Raw genomic sequence first — 17,163 nt, forward strand, 5'->3', positions numbered from 1 at the left:
TGAGAATACTGGGAAAAACCTGAGAAGCATGAGACAAAAGAAAAAGATCTCCATTTTATTTCTTTCTGGTCTCAGACTGAAATAAACAATTTGGAAAGGAAAGAATAAAAAATTTGTACTGCAGCTTTGAGTGTTTCCAGGAACACAGCAGCCTCATTGTTGTCTAGGAGAAACCAGAAAGATATTAAGGAGATCTCTTTTTTGAATTTTTCATTCCTACGGGCCAGCAGGCCTGTAGATACTTACTTGGATCACATACTGCCTTCTATCAGTCAGGTGTTAAAGGGAGAAAATATGATATTTTGAATCGTGGCCTGCTTCTGCAGATTTGCACACTTCTGTGTGGAGTTTTCGTGATCTTTGCATGGTATTCTGTTTGCCATTGCAGTTTCTTCCAGCAACACAAAGACTTTTGGTTAAATTAAATGGGAATACCTAGCTGGGTTATTAAAAGTTAGTGTGTGTGTGACTGTTTGGAATCACATATTCTGAAAATGAATGGACAAAAAGGCCCATTTTTCTCAGCGATTGCTGTTTTGCATTTTATGAAGACAATGACTCTTGATTTAAGATCAGCAATGTCCCGTCCAGGTACATAAAAGTAAAAAGCCACACTGATTCTGTAATGTTTTCAGCATTTCTCAGATTTTTTACCAATTCAGTATATTTAAACACACGGTGTGTCAAAAGAACAGCTTCAAATCAGCAGTTCACCCGGTTTTGAGAAAAATGTACCAATTAGAGTCGGCTAATTAAAATAATGAGACAGTAATTTAAAGCATTAGAAACTCAACAACTTGTCCAAAGATTGCTAGCTAATTACCACAACTAAGAAAAAAAATTATTTACCAATGATGTATAATTTTTGTCAGCTGCACCTGCACGTCCCTATTTACTTAAAAATGAACTTAAAAATGAACTTACAGATTATAATCACAGAACAGCTGGTTCATCACACGCCATTCCAGCCACTAATCTTGAAATCAGTTTGGGGCCGAATGTTTAAATACAGATACAGCATTAATCTGCTCTGCAGGGGTATCTGTTTTTGAAAAAGCTTTTTATGTGTGGGGCTTTCAGGTAGCCCACAGAGGTAATCTGTTATCATTGGATTGAGTTTGTGTTCATACAGAGTGGAGAAATCTAGGAAATAGCACAAGGAGAGGGGGGCTTGAGAAGAAAGCTAATGAGAGGAACAAGGCTAAGAGAATCAGTGGAGACATTTCTGTTCTGCCTTCCGCATAATCATTTCCATATATTGATGGCTTTCCTTCAGCTTTTCCCAGGACCACTGCTGCCTCAAGTAAGCATTCATTCCCCTTGATACGAGTAAAATATTTATTTCATCGGCTTGACCGTATAAGATTCCAGGGTGGTACTGGGCTTGATCGGAAACTGACTGACTCCAGTTTGCAGCCCGTGTTAACCTTACTCTGGTTCTCCAGCAGTGGATCAGAAGAAGATTTACTTTCACTCTCCTTTCCTAATGTAATGGATTCAAAAAGTATTGAGACCCCTTCACATCCTGCACACTTTAGGGTGTTGTAGATTTCATTTTAAATGGATAAATTTGCCATTTTTGCCTGTCAATTTACGTTCAATAACCTATAATAACAAAGTGATAATATGTTTTTAGAAAAGTGGCCTGAAATGACGGGACCAACTAAAAGTGTTTCTACATGGTGAGTGAAATGTATGCAAATCTCCGTAAATTATAAAGCCTGCAATGTGCACTTTATTCACACCTGAATTGTTTAATTTGTAATTTTAAACTGAGGAGCAGAGGGGTAAATCAAAGAAAAATGAGTCCTCATCCCAAACATTATGGCGTGCACTGTACATTCGACTGACACAACATTGAAACATTCTGTAGCACCATATGTTTTCTCAGGTCATCGTACTCTAATCCTGTCCAGTGAAATGATTTTTATGGTAAGTCCACCGTGTAGCCCTCTGCTCCTGTAAACTGGACCCTTGGATATGTTTACAACTGTTTAGTTTTGTAGCTGTTGATGTGAATGCAGATATAGGCAGATATGTTTTTGAAGTGGTAATGCTGCTGGACTTTATACAATTGTCAGATTAGACTCCACATTTCTGACCCTGAGCAAGTCACTTTCGTTGACTGTGTTTTAATTGTAAAAAAAAATGCACTGTGTATGAAGATGATTGGATCTTTGTAAGTCATTTGAACAAAGGCATCCATGACATGTCTTCTTATATAATACGCTACCGTGGCTGTCCGTTTGTCTGTCCAGGATTTTAAATCACCTGTAGCTCGCAAACCGTTTGACCTTTTGACCTGAAACTTGGTGCACATATACTACGTGACATCTACTATCTGCTTTCAGGGTAATGATTGACCTCCAAGGTTATTCCTCTTTTTATTTTTATTTTATTTTATTGTAGAATCAACTCTCGGCAGCGGCCAGCAGAGTGGCGGTGCTGTGCGTGCGTATGGGTGTCATTCTCATCCCTACCACCTTCGCCGTCACTTCCCCTACCTCTTCATATCTTACATCATTCTTGAGGCAGATTGAAGACTTAAGTGCCAGCTTAAGTGAAAAATTAAGGAAAACGTACTAACTAATTGCAACACAAACACTGACTTAATCAGTTTTAATGTGAAAAGATGCCAACAAAAGAAGAGAAGAAGTGAGCCGCTAGGGTAGAGAAAAGAAGAGCTGCGCAGGAAGCAGCAAGCGCATCAACCTCTGAGCAAACGAATGCAAAATGTACAGAGAAAGAGCATAAAGAGTAACTAGGAATGCTCAAGTCAAGTGTATTCACTGCACGTTATTGTGCAGTGCGCCGTTACTGGTATAATAATAATAAACTAGTTTTTCTTTTTAAAAATTTTTTTATTGATTTTAATTAAAAGTAGATAACATTCCATACAATCGAGTCAAACTTAACAAAGCAAAATTCAACCCCAAAGAGAAAGACAGGAGAGCCAACAACCAAAGCTACTCTTTATAATAGAGTGGTGGCTCTGAGGCTAGGGATCTACACTGGCAATCGGAAGGTTGCCGGTTCGAATCCTGTAAATGCCAAAAAAGGGACTCTGCTCTGTTGGGCCCTTCAACAAGGCCCTTAACCTGCAATTGCTGAGCGCTTTGAGTAGTGAGAAAAGCGCTATATAAATGTAAAGAATTATTATTATAAGCAGCAACAATGGAAGCGTATCCCTTTCCCCGAAATTGAAGCTTATTCTTAAATGTTATTGATTAGATCCTGCCATATTTTTAAAACGTTTTGTCCAGATCCTCTAAGTAAGAATTTGATTTTTTCTGATTTCAAATGGAATAGTACATCAGTTACCCATTGACTCAAAAGTGGTGGGGTGGGATTCTCCCAGTTGAGCAAAATAAGTCTACATGCTAGTAGTGAGGTAAAGGCAATTACAGTTTGTTTGTCCTTCTCCACTTTAAGCCCATCTGGGAGATAATGGAATACTTTTTTAACAAATGAACATTAATAGACAGAGTAAAATGTTGACTTTTTCACTAAAATTTTTCCAGTAAAATGTCTCTCATCTCTGAAGGAAGGACTACATTGACATAAGAGAAAGCATCACATGGCAAGAGAGATACATTTACGCCTCACAAAAATATTTTTGCAAAGTGGGCTAGCACCTAAAAGTCATTTAAACAATAAGAAGAATTTGGTCAAAATAGGGGGAGAGGGGGGGCTTCCCAAAAAATGTTACTCTTTGTGAAAGTTAAGATGGAATAATTTGGAACAAGGAAAGTGAGGTAGAAGAAGGAATGTGAGCTGCTGCCTTGCAGTAAGAAGACCAGGGTTCACATTGCAGTTTGCATGTTCTCACCGTATCTGCCCAAGGTTCCCCCAGTGGTTTCCTTACACTGTCCAAAGACATGCAGCTTAAGTGAATTGGCAACACTGTGTGGATGTGGTTGCATCACATGTGCAATGTGATGGACTGGCGCCCTGTTCAGGGTTTGTTCCTGCCTTGCGCCTTATGCTAGATGGAATAGACGCCCACCACCCACCCAGACCCTGGTCTGGATTAAGCAGGACTGAAAATGACATGACAAGGAAGGTGATGCCATGTTGGAACTAAGCAAAATCTCAACCATCTCTAAAAGTTGGATTTCCCATTAAAATTTGGTCATTTGATTAGTTGGACTGTAAGTTTATACGTACAGTAGAGTGTTTTTGTGTGAGGTTGATAAAACTAATGATGAGCTTGTCTGGTGTTCTTTTATGCAAACAAAGGTTGGACATTGGGGGTTTTTAAAAAGGTGCATCTGCTGCATTATTGTAATTCTTCTCTGAAGTGGCTTCCATTTTGGAACTTTACAGACTTAATGCTTTTTCTTTTCAGCATTGTATGGTTTTGTCTGAATGGATTCTGACACTAAACCCCTATCTGCATGCTTTGCCGTAGGATCATCTGTGAAACAGCTGCGGTGACCAAGGAGTTTTCTGATGTGGTGACAGTGAAAGCCCCAGCAGAAGGCAAGTCAAGAGAGAAGTTTTCCTATGTGGTAAGTCCTGGGGTCTCTTAATACATGTATTGTTATTTTTAATGAGCTTTTTTTTCTGTGCTTGTTATACATAATGCAAAATGATGCAAGGACAAGGCCAATAGTATGAACAATGGACGAGTAAAAAGATACTTGAAAAAAATTGGCTCCAAATGAAAAGAGTGAAAGTGTGGAAACATGCTGTCAAAGTGGACATCCAAAAAATGAAAAATGACCATGCAGTTCACAGAACACAAACATAATAAACATATATTGTAAACTTGACAATATCAGTACAAGCATCCTCCTAAATATAGTTTCATTATATTTTACATTATATTGACTGCTATAGAATTAGTGAGAGGCTGCGTCAGTGCACATCTGCAAAGGAAAAAAAGGTTAAACGTTACTTACGCGCTGAAAATGAAAGAAGTTTAAAGACACAACATTTTCGCTGTATAGTCTTCATCAGGTGTCTAACTGATAAGGAATAAGCATGTAACATTTATAGAAGAGGAAGGAGGGAACAAACCAGAGAAGATGAAAGGAGAAAAGGTGAGAGTAGGTGAGAAAAAGGTGCCATTAGAGAAGACGAAGGGAGGGATTATAAAGTGAGTTACTTATTAAGACCTGGAGAAATATCTGATCCCAGACTGAGAATGAGCTTAGCTTCTTCTGAAAAGTGTCTTTGAAGCCCTGTGAAAGAACATACAAAAAGATCAATGTGGCTATGATCAGTGGATGTGAAGTGTTCTACTAAAGGCTTTGTAAGGTCTTTGATCGTAACGGGTCCAACATGCTCCCTCTATTTCACCTATGTAGATAGCCGAACACTTCTACAAGAAATGAAGTAAATAAGGTTTTTATACTGGCAAGAAGGTGGTTGTTTCATGTTGAATTTACCAAAGAGACCAGGTTCAAGGGTATTGTTGGTGACATATTTGCAAGTGACAGAGTGACTCCTAGTACAGCTCAAAATGCCTGGTGAGGAATGTGGCTCTCCTTTGTGAACTGAACTGTGTGTGAGAGGTCTGCATAGGTTAGGTGGAAGGAAATCACAGAAGGATTAGAAAAAAAGCTCAGTCTGCAACACTGGGAAACTTTTGTTTGCTGACCTGTTGGGAAGATGGAGTATTAGAGTGAAATGAGAGGACCACTGTGATGTGAGTTTCATTATTGGGATCCCTCTCGGAGTTGATGTTATTAGGTATGATCCTGGCTTGATTGAGGGCCCTGTCCATAATTTGAGATTATCAATTGTGGACCATCAGAGGTTACACTGCTGCCCAAACCCAACACAGACAGACGTGGGACACAAGTTCAAAGCATTTTCCTTTCTTTTCCCTTGGGAATCGCCTTTCCCCGTTTCCCACCAGTACAGCACAGTCCACAGCACAATGCAAATCTCTCTTTCTCTTTCCTCCACTCCACCTGGCAAGCTTCATCTACCTCTTCCCGACTCTGCCTCCCGGAGTAATGGCTACTGGCTCCTTTTATAAGGCACCCAGAAGTGCTCCAGGTGCTTGTTGACCCACTTCTGGCAGCACTTGCAGGTGTGGCGGAAGAGCTACCCATAAAGGCTTAGCAGCTCTCCAGGCTCCCCCTGGCAGTGGCCACAGGCCCCAGCAGGATTGAGCTCCCATGCTCCAAATTCGTGGCACTGTTGCACGCCAGGGGGGCTGCCCTCTAGCGCCCTGGGGGAGGTAATGTTCTAGATAGGCTCTCTCTCCCGGGCCTTCCATTAAAGGGCTGTCCACCACACAATAAAGGAAATCCTCATTCTGAGTGCTTCACTGCAGAAGTCAACTTCATCACTGCAGAGGCAGTGGAAGGAACAGTGAATTAAGCTGAGAGATTTCAGTAAGGATACCAGGGATGGAAGGAGCGGTAAAGAAAGTACGTAAATGTAAATGTCAGTTAGCCTGTAATAGGTAGATGTTGTCAGTCCTGGAAAGCTGACAGAAAAACAAACATCTAAAAATGCTAGAGTTCTGATTTAAACATTAACTGTAAACCTAAGAGATGGATGGAATCTGATAACATTATTAGTGAATTCCTCTGACTGGCATCTGGAACAAGAGGCAGCACCAACACAAACACCGATGTGTCTTTTGTTCAGGTTTGGCACAAAGCCTAAGTACGAAGAAAAGAAACACTCTTCCAGCCAGTCGATGAAGATCTTGACATAGTTAGGTCCTTTCTGGTATCCATTGCACCTCCAGTGACTAACACTTACTGCTAGGCAGGTTGTATGGTGTTGTGACTAAGGAACTGGAACTTGAAGCACAAGGTTTACAGTTCAGTTACCACCTCTACCCCACATTATGACCCTGAGAGAGTCACTTAACCTGCCTGTGCTTCAACAATACAAAATGTATACACCTGCACAATTGGTTTGGACTGGTATAGAAAGGCACTATATAAAAAGATTGTTCTTTGATATCTCAGCATATACTCTGTGGCCATACAAATAGTTGCACCCTGAAGAAACTGCCCGATTTGCTTGACAGTTAGTATGAAAGATCAAAATAAGTTTTTAAATAATTCTATGTACTTGTGTGAACTGCAGAAGCATGGATCATGTGGACTGACATTGGATCAGTTCGGCAACGAGTGTCACTTCTCCTATGATTCACACATTAAAACAATAGACAAAACTGGGCAATATGGACAAGTTTCTTGAATACCAGTGATGCCAGAAGAGTGGGTAACAGGCAGGAACTCTTTATTGGCCTAAGCAAGGACTGGAAATGCGTGAATGGATGGTTGGGTGGAAAACTAACTTTTTGTTTTTTTATAATCCAGCTGCCACAAATGCAGTGGACTAAGTTAGATGGTTACCACTGCTTTTAGTTTGCTACGAACAACAGATCACATCCCATTTTCTGTTGCTTATATTCTAAAAGCTGCAAATGTTTGACTAGAGCAAGCTTAATTTTTCAAAAAGGTTGCCATTCCCTTTTATTCCTCTAAAAATGAAAATGCGTATTGAAAAGGGAGAAAGAGGTCTGTTGATACTGTCTTCATCCACTGCCATCTCAATTCTGAAGTAAAAAAAATACTCAGGAAGTGAAAAGGAAGAGTGGCGTTTATTTTTCAACTTTTGATGCTCTGAAAGGAGAGCTAAACCAGGAAACATCTGCCTCCACGAGGCAGTAGAAAGAAGAGGAAACTGTGCATTAGCACATCCGAAGACAATAGTCTTCCTTGACCTCAAGGATGTAGATCCTACCCTGGAATGCCTTTGACATTATTTTTGACTTATCTTTTTGGGAACATCCTCTGTATTTCCACTGACGTGCTGCTCAGAGCTTTCCTCTGGAAGGGAAGCTGCTTCTTTAAACATGAATTCTATACAGCACATGGAATTCCATGCTAAAGCCAATTGCAGTAGCAGGTCTCTAACGATGCAGACGCTGATCAATGTGCTGCAATGAGCCTGGCCATGCTTATACTCTCATGCTTTTCTAAAGAGATCTGTTATGGAGTTTCCTATAAAAATTTGAAATTATTTTATTGCATTCCACTCATGATATTAATATCAATGCTTCTGCACCAACACTGCCTATGAAGCATGCTTGATAAAATTCACACCTCTTTCTAAATGTGTGGTTACATCAAGGGGTACAGTGTAAAATAAGAATTGATTTTATGATGCTGAATCCCTAAGTGCCATGCTCACCATGAAAGATTCGATGTAAACCAGCTCCAGTTGTTTTGTCTTTGTATTCCTAATGCTGTTTGCAGTGTGTTGGCAAACCTATTTGCTTTAATTGGCTACACTGTGAGGCAGGTAGCTGTGCTGCTACTTGGACCCCTTTGAGATTCCCAGCTGAGGTGCCATCTTCACAAAGCAGGCATTCTCCAGGCATTCCAGTTCCCTCCGAGGGTCCAAATGCATGCTGTCTGATCTGATCAGCAAAGCTAAAATTGACAAGAGAGGAGGGTGTTATTTTGTACATTGTGATGGATTAGAAGTCTTCCTTCCCACTCGTTATGGATAGTCTACCTCACTTACACTACATGCGGGTCAGAAATAAAGGGACAGGTTAACTTTGAAATATGCCATTTAAAATTTAGATTAATTTCATTCCTTTCTTTTCATAATGCTGCCATCTTCATTGCTTTTGTGTTTGTGTTCACTTTGAAAGGCATTATAGATATGAAGACTGATTACACACCTCTGAATCCCAAACAATATTATCAATGTTTCCATATTCATAGTGTCACATAAATTAGACATTCGTTTTATTCCATGTCAAGACAAATCTTGCTGTCAACACATTTTTTAGGCAACTCTGCCTCCTTTAAAAGATGATGTATTAGATAAATTTTGATTAATTAGCTTTATAGTATTATTTTATTATTAATAGCTTCATTATCATATTATAAATGACTTTAAAGAACAATAAAAAAGTGAGAATTCATTTCTTTCACTAATGGCTAGTTGTCTTGTCCAGGATAGAATTTGGATACAAATTCTGTGGATTCCAAAAATAAACAGATTGATAGATTAATGTAATTTATCTGCATTCCTAACACTATCCTAATTTTGATAATGGATGTATCACCTTCTACTTCTTCTTTTGGCTGCTCCCATTAGGGGTCACCACAGCGGATCATCTTCTTCCATATCTCTCTGTCCTCTGCATCTTGCTCTGTCACACCCATCACCTGCATGTCCTCTCTCACCACATCCATAAACCTTCTCTTAGGCCTTCCTCTTTTCCTCTTCCCTGGCAGCTCTATCCTTAGAATCCTTCTCCCAATATACTCAGCATCTCTCCTCTGCACATGTCCAAACCAACACAACCTCGCCTCTCTGACTTTGTCCAACTTGAGCTGACCCTCTAATGTCCTCATTTCTAATCCTTTCCATCCTCGTCACACCCAATGCAAATCTTAGCATCTTTTTTTAAAAATTTTATTGATTTTATTGAAATCATACAACATTCCATACAAATAGATCAATTTTACAAAAATAGAATTGAAAACAAATCAACCCCTACCCCTGAGAAAGAGAGCATGGGCTGCAGAATAAAACTTAAACCTAGTAAAAGTAAGTAAATAGATAAATGAATAAGTGAATAAAGATAAATGAAGAAGAAAAAGAAAATGGGGAGAGAATCTGCTTCCTTAGTGCTTTAAAAGCGTATTCTAGAATGTTATTGATTAGATGCTGCCAGGTTTCTGCACAGATCCTCTAAGTAAGAATTTGATTTTTTCCAGTTTCAAATAATATATAACATCAGTTACCCACTGACTTAAAAGAGGAGAGTTAGGATTCTTCCAGTTTAGCAAAATAAGTCTGCGCGCCAATAGTGTAGTAAAGGCAATCACAGTTTGTTTGTCCTTCTCCACTTTAAGCCCATCTGTGAGCCCACCAAACACAGCTGTTAATGGGTTAGGAGGGATTGTGACACCAAGGCTGTCTGAAAGGCATTTAAAGATTTTGGTCCAAAATGATGTTAATTTGGTGCAGGCCCAAAACATGTGACCTAGTGAAGCTGGAGCTTGGTTACAACGTTTGCAGGTTGGATCTTGCCCTAGAAACATTTTGGACAATTTCAAGCAAGAATTGTATGCTTTGCGCATATGGAGCTCGAGTGAATTGTCTGCATTGCTGCCTTCCATTCCTTTTCTGAGATGTTGAGTGAGAGATCCTTTTCCCATTGTCCTCTTGGATCTTTGAAAGGGAGGGCCTGCCCCTCCCGACATCCTCATACAATACCACAACTCCTCTCGAGGCACCCTGTCATATGCTTTTTCCAGGTCCACAAAGACACAATGCAACTCCTTCTGACCTTCCCTATACTTCACCTTCAGTGCCCTCAGAGCAAACATCACATCTGTGGTGCTCTTTCTTGGCATAAAACCATACTGCTGCTCACTAATCATCACTTCACTTCTTAACCTAGCTTTCACTACTCTTTCCCATAATGTCATGCTGTGGCTCTTCAATTTTACCCCCTGTAGTTACTACAGTCCTGCACATCCCCCTTATTCTTACATTCGTACACTTCTTTTCCACTCCTCAGGCATCCTCTCACTTTCCAAGATTCCATTAAACAACCTGGTGAAACATTCCAGTGCCATCTCTCCTAAACACCTCCATGCTTCCACAGGTATGTCATCTGGACCAACGGCTTTTCCATTCTTCATCCTCTTCATAGCTATCCTTACTTCCTCCTTGCTAATCCGTTGCACTTCCTGATTCACTATCTCCACATCCTCTAACCTCTTCTTTCTCTTGTTCTCTTCATTCATAAGCCTCTCAAAGTACTCTTTCCATCTGCTCAACACACTCTCCTTGGTTATGAGTACGTTTCCATCTTTATCCTTTATCACTGTAACCTACTGCACATCTTTCCTAGCTCAGTCCCTCTGTCTAGCCAATCGGTACAGGTCCTTTTCTCCCTCCTTAGTGTCCAGCCTCTCATATAACTCATCATACGCTTTTTCTTTAGCCTTTACCACATCTCTCTTCACCTTGTGCCTTATCTCCTTGTACTCTTGTCTACTTTCTGCATCTCTCTGACATTCCCACTTCTTCGTTGCCATCCTCTTCCTCTTTATACTCTCCTGTACTTCCCCATTCCACCACCAGTTTTCCTTTTCCTCCTTCCTCTGTCCAGATGTCATGCCAAGCACCCTTTTTCCTGTCACTCTTACTACATCTTCTGTAGTTTCCCAACTGTCTGGTAATTTTTCACTACCACCCAGTGCCTGTCTCACCTTCTCCCTAAACTCAACCTTGCAGTCTTCCTTTTTCAACTTCCACCATTTGATCCTTGGCTGTGCCCTCACTCTCTTCCTCTTCTTGATCTCCAATGTCATCCTACAGACCACCATCCTATGCTGCTTAACTACACTTTCCCCTGCCACTACTTTGCAGTCTTCAATCTCCTTCAGATTGACTCTTTGGCGTAGGATGTAATCTACCTGTGTGCATCTTCCTCCACTGTTGTACATAACCCTATGTCCCTCCCTCTTCTTAAAATACGTATTCACCACAGCCATGTCCATCCTTTTGGCAAAATCCACTATCCTCTGACCTTCTTCATTCCTCTCCTTGACACCATACCTATCCATCACCTCCTCATCTCCACTGTTCCCTTCACCAACATGTCCATTGAAATCCGCCTCAATCATCACTTTCTGTCCCTTGGGTACACTGTTCATCACTTCATCTAACTCACTCCAAAAATCTTCTTTCTCATCCATTGCACACCCAACTTGCAGTTCATATGCACTAACAACATTCATCATCACTCCTCCAATTTCCAGCTTCTTAATCATTACTCTGCCTGACACTCTTTTCACTTCCAAAACACTCTTGACATACTGTTCTTTCAGAATAACTCCTACCCCATTTCTCCTCCCATCCACACCATGATAGAACAATTTGAATCCACCTCCGATCCACCTGGCCTTACTCCCCTTCCATTTAGTCTTTTGCACACACAATGTATCAACCTTCCTTCTCTCCATCATATCTGCTAAGTCTGTCCCCTTACCAGTCATACTGCCAACATTCAAAGTTCCTACCCTCAGTTCCACTCTCTTTACCTTCCTCCTCTCCTCCTGCCTCCAGACATGTCTCCCGCCTCTTCTTCTCCTTCTTATTCTTCTTCTTCAGCCAACAGTAGCCCAATTGCCGCCAGCACCCTGTTGGCTAACAGTACTTGTGGCGGTCGTTGTTAGCCTGGGGCTCGACCGATCCGGTATGGAAATTTGTATCATTGTTCGCATATTGATTTGGCAAAATTTTACACTGGATGCCCTTCCTAACGTAACCCTCCCCATTTATCCGAGCTTGGGACCGGGACAAAGAAGCACACTGGTTTGTGCATCCCCTGTGGCTGGGTTGATGGATGTGTCATGTATGTTTATATTAATAGCTTCTTGAACTGAATTAAGCAGGTTTCAGAATGGACAGATTCAAGCAACTTTGCAAAATGAGAATGGATTTTATCAAGCTGAGAGGAATTAGCAGATATTTAACACTCTATTATCACTAGAGTAGTACAGCCAACAGCACTACTCTCTCATCCACTGTATGTCCAAAAGTATGTGGGCATCCCTAAAAATTTTGGTGTTTTCTGGCTAAAATGATTGAGTTCTGGTGTGTCAGCCTCACTTTTTGTTAAAAGGTGCATAAAACCATTTCCAAACATTAGCAGTTGAATGAATTGTATTAAAGATCCCAGTGACTTTAACTGTGGCACTGCCATATGATGCCATCTTTACCATAAGTCAGTATATGAAATTTCTGTTGTGTTTGATCTGCCCTGGTCAACTGTAAGTACCGTTATTGTGAAATGGCAATATCACGAAACAAAAACTGCTCAGCCGTGAAGTGGCAGACCACGTACAGAGCAGGGCAGCCATATGCTATATTACCTAGGGAATGAGTATCACCTGCCCTGTGTGCATCACCCACAACTGAAATCCAAACTGCCTCTACAAGTAATATCAGCACAAGAACTGTGCATCAGGAGCTTCATGAAAATGGTTCCCATGGCCGAGCAGCTGCACACAAGACTAAGATCACTTTGTGCAATGCCAAGCGCTATCTGAAATGGTGTACAGCACCCCACTTAATGACTTAATGAGCAGTGGAAACGTGTTCTCTGGAGTGATGAATCATGCTTCACTATCTGGCATCTGATGGACAAATTTAGGTTTGGTGGATGCCAGGAGAATGCTGCATTCCAGATTTCTTACTGCACTTCTTAGGTGACTTCTGGTGGAGAAGGGACAATTGTCTGGGCGGTTTTTCAGTGTTTGGTTTCAGCCCTTTGGTCCAAGTGAAGAGTTCAGTTAATGCTACAGCACATAAACACATTTTAGATAATTGTGTACTTGTGGAAAACCCTTTTCTGTTCCAGCATGACTGTTCTTCTGTGCATATAGCCAGGTTCATAATGACATGGTTTGTTGAATCTGATGTGGAAGAACTTAAATGACCTACAACGAGCCTGACCTCAACAATATTGAACATCTTTGTGATGAATTAGAATAACAACTGTGAGCCAGGTGGTCTTGTTCAAAATCAAACCTGACCTCACAAGTGTTGCATTATTGCATCACAAGAGTTATGTATACTGCTGACAGCACTGGCCATGAAGATACAATCAAGGAGAACTGTGTTCTGGTGAATACAGTGTGGGATACGACGCAAGCACACATTTGTACCGTCTAGCATGTCACCTTCTTGTTTTCTATCTTTTAGATTCCAACTGTGCAATCAATTAAGCCTGACTTTGGGCCAAAAGCAGGAGGAACAAAAGTAGTCATCGGTGGCACATATTTGGACGTGGGCTCAAAAACAAAGGTTCTGGTGAATGGCTCTAAAGAGTGCACTATCCTGGAGTAAGTTATGAAATGTTTCAAAGATAAAGTACATGCTTATCAGAAGACCAAAAACATCAACTGTAATTTGTATCATTTTTGTCTCTGGCAGGCAGGCACAATCAACAATCAGCTGCATCATGCCAGAGGTGCAGTTTTCAAAGGCAGATGTGTATGTGTGTGTACAGTTTGAAAATAACACATGCATCAAAAGCAATGGAACCGTATACAGATATATGAAGAATCCAGTTATATCTGACATCACACCAAAAACCAGCCACCTTAGGTAAGTGACTTCTACTAATTTAATGCCTGTATTATCAAATGGAGTAAATAGTGAGCTTGTTTATTTGTTACATTCAGATGTTCTCTGCCGCTCCTTCTGGGGGATCTAACAGAGGATTTTAATTTTAATTAAAAAAAAGGTGTGCTGGATTTTTCATCCGTGTTGACAAAGCATTGAGTAAGCTGCACAAAGTCTTTACCAGCTGCAAAAACATAGAGACAAAAATCTGCACATACAACCTTAACACAAATTGATTTTTTTTGCTTAATGTTTTTCTCTGCTTCTTTCTGTGGTTTGGCTAGGCACTCAGGGAATGTTAATCACAGCTCAGATAGTTCAGCTTCTTAAAATCTGAATCTAAAACCAGTGATGATGTCTGACTTCCTTGTCTTTTTTAATGTGCTGTCCACTAGTTTGATTGTCCTCTGAATATCTGCCTGCTTTGAATATCTGTTACTTTGAAATAACGTCATCAACTAATGGCATTATGATTAGATTTGTAATGCGTACAAAAGACTGTTTATAATGTAATGTTTTTGTTCATATTCAAAGCAATAATACTTTTACTGGAATTTTATTGTGCATTATAGATAATTTGTTGGCCGGCATTTCCCAGTATTTACTGTTGTTGTTAATACTAGGATGTTGTACCGTGATAGTCATTATGAATGTAGTGAGAAGTCAAGTAAAATGACACCTTTTATTGGCTAGCAAAATATTTCAATATGCAAGCTTTCGAGGCAACTCAGGCCCCTTCTTCAGGCAAGATGTAATACAGAAACTGGAGTTTCCTGTGTTTATATAGACACCAGGACAAATACAACATTGGAAAACCTTTAAGTGAGACATCTTAAATGTGAAAAAATAATAGACCTCTTCAGGCTAAGATTCGTTTAGCAAGAGAGGAGAACAATGTACAGTCAAGATCTTTGGATAAGATAAATGTCCAACAATGTCTTTGAAAGGAACTGCAAGGCCACAAGTAGAAGATATTGGGGCCGCTGACCCGGTTTTCCCCTGTTAGTTATGATAACAGTCCAAACAAAATGTACACTCGATGGCACTAAACAGACAAAATTGAGGGTTCTAGCGAAGAAACCTTTTCTTGGCTGGTAAAGCACATGATAGGGCTGTGGGAATGCGTTCTGCCCTGCGGAGTGTTCTCGTAATGAGTGACGCCTTTTTCTAGGAAGCATGGGATATGTAGCTGGGGGCCTGGAAGGGGTGGAGTCAGTTGCCCTCACTGAGTGTCTTCTTCGCACAGTGGAGGGAAAAACAGAGGGTAAGGTTAGCATCAGCGCCCCCTCTTGACTCGGGGTGGAAGTACAGTACATACCTCAGAAAAAGCCGGACGATGATCCACTGAGGTGCATGCCTGACATTATCTTATTATTTCTCACAACTTTTAAGGTTAACTCCCATGATGCTCTGGTCCTGACGCATAGCTCTAACACACATTTCAGTGGTTAGCATTGTATATTTTATGAGGTGAGGATGTGCATCGTAATTAATAGCCATATTGATTAATAATTACCAACCAATGAGAATAATAATGTCTCCTATAAAAGCTACAGTCACAAATTTAGTATTTGCTGAAGCTGGAGTTGTAGTCAAACTTTTTAACGTGTCAGGAGTTGGAGTTAGAAACTTTTTCCACCGACTTCAGAACTCCCATAACGCCTCCATAGCCTTAGCCACTAAGTTATACTGGAGTCTTTTTTTGCTTCACTAGTCCAACCATTCTTCTTACTCTATAACTTCTTCTGTTTTGGCTCCTTTCATGGATTAAACAAAAACAATTTGCCTGGTCCTTGTATTTCTTCTGTATTACTGTCCCAAACCCTGACCACATCTAAGCTTGACAATTTTAAGCAGTGGTCAATTACTGTCCACAAATTCAGATATTGGTTCAAACCCACTGAAGTGCCAGATGCTTAAATGACGGTGGTATCTCACAGATGTTGTAAATAACGATGGTGTGCAGCTGCAGACAGGTTGCATTAAATCCATTTGTGACAAGACCACAGAAGTACAGGAGTGTAAAGTAACACAGATGAGGATCACACAGAGAGCCAGGTAAGCAATCTGAACCCATTAAAAGTGGGACTTCATTCCAAATGCTAAGCCACGCTGCCTAAATAATCAATCCACCTGTTCAGATCTGTGTAATACGGTCAATGAAAGGGAAAGCCTTGGGATTTTATCTGGGTCATTTGCCTCTTTACTTTGTAACACGTTTCTTTGTTGCCTGTGTTTTAATTCTGCCTTTCACTCTGGACACAGAAATGGAAGTGTGTGGTTAAACAGGTATGAATGCATTACTGTGCTCATGTACCAAAGAAAAAGATACTTGCTTCAGCTTTTTCATAAGAAGCCATCTTGAAAAATTACATTTTTCCTTTTGTCTTTAGTTACATTGGTTTGAAGTCTTAAAAATGTATTGTTTAATTAAAAAATATATCTTTGAGGGTGTTAAGATAAAAGCTCTTAATTCCATATGCATTCTGAAGAGAGGCATTTATATCCTGCAGTGCCCATTGAAGTGGAATTGAAAACAACCTCTTTGTATTCTGTTATGATGTCTGACTGAGCGCACTGAACGCTTTATGTCAGCGCACATTTGTATTGACTGATATCTGGTGTTTTGACTGCAGTAAGGCCTATTCAAACATAAGACAACCACAAGTGTCTGGTCAGAGTCTCTCAGTACACTGACAGGAATTATTTTTATTGTTGAAACTAAACTTTCCAGGGCGCACTCAGGACTTAAATTGCCTGTATAAGGATTGGTTTATTTATTTTAACTGTTTTTTAAAGAAACAACCTCTTCCCCTCATGAGGATGTTATGTAAGTAGGCGTACTTACACATTGTTCATTCGATTCAATACTTTGTGGAAGCCTCTTTGGCAGCAGTTACTGCTTCAAGTCTTCTTTGGGAAGTCCCTTCAAGCTTTGTACTCCTGGATTAGTGCAGTTTATCCCATTCTTCTTGGCAGATCCTCATAAATTCCTTTAGATTGGATATCAAGCAT

The 17,163-nt window shown here is 40.3% G+C and overlaps 1 protein-coding gene across 2 annotated transcripts in view; it reads left to right on the forward strand.

Annotated features, from left to right (window-relative positions):
• The window catches only part of plxnd1 (plexin D1), a 216,134-nt gene that overhangs the window by 102,346 nt on the left and 96,625 nt on the right, over positions 1-17,163 (forward strand). For both annotated transcript variants that reach the window (XM_028824793.2, XM_028824794.2), the window contains exons 14-16: positions 4,412-4,511; positions 13,726-13,865; positions 13,957-14,130. In XM_028824793.2, the coding sequence (XP_028680626.2) occupies positions 4,412-4,511; positions 13,726-13,865; positions 13,957-14,130 (414 nt within the window). The remainder of the gene's footprint in view (positions 1-4,411; positions 4,512-13,725; positions 13,866-13,956; positions 14,131-17,163) is intronic.

The sequence above is a fragment of the Erpetoichthys calabaricus genome, chromosome 18 (assembly GCF_900747795.2).
Source record: "Erpetoichthys calabaricus chromosome 18, fErpCal1.3, whole genome shotgun sequence".
Taxonomy (NCBI): domain Eukaryota; kingdom Metazoa; phylum Chordata; class Cladistia; order Polypteriformes; family Polypteridae; genus Erpetoichthys; species Erpetoichthys calabaricus.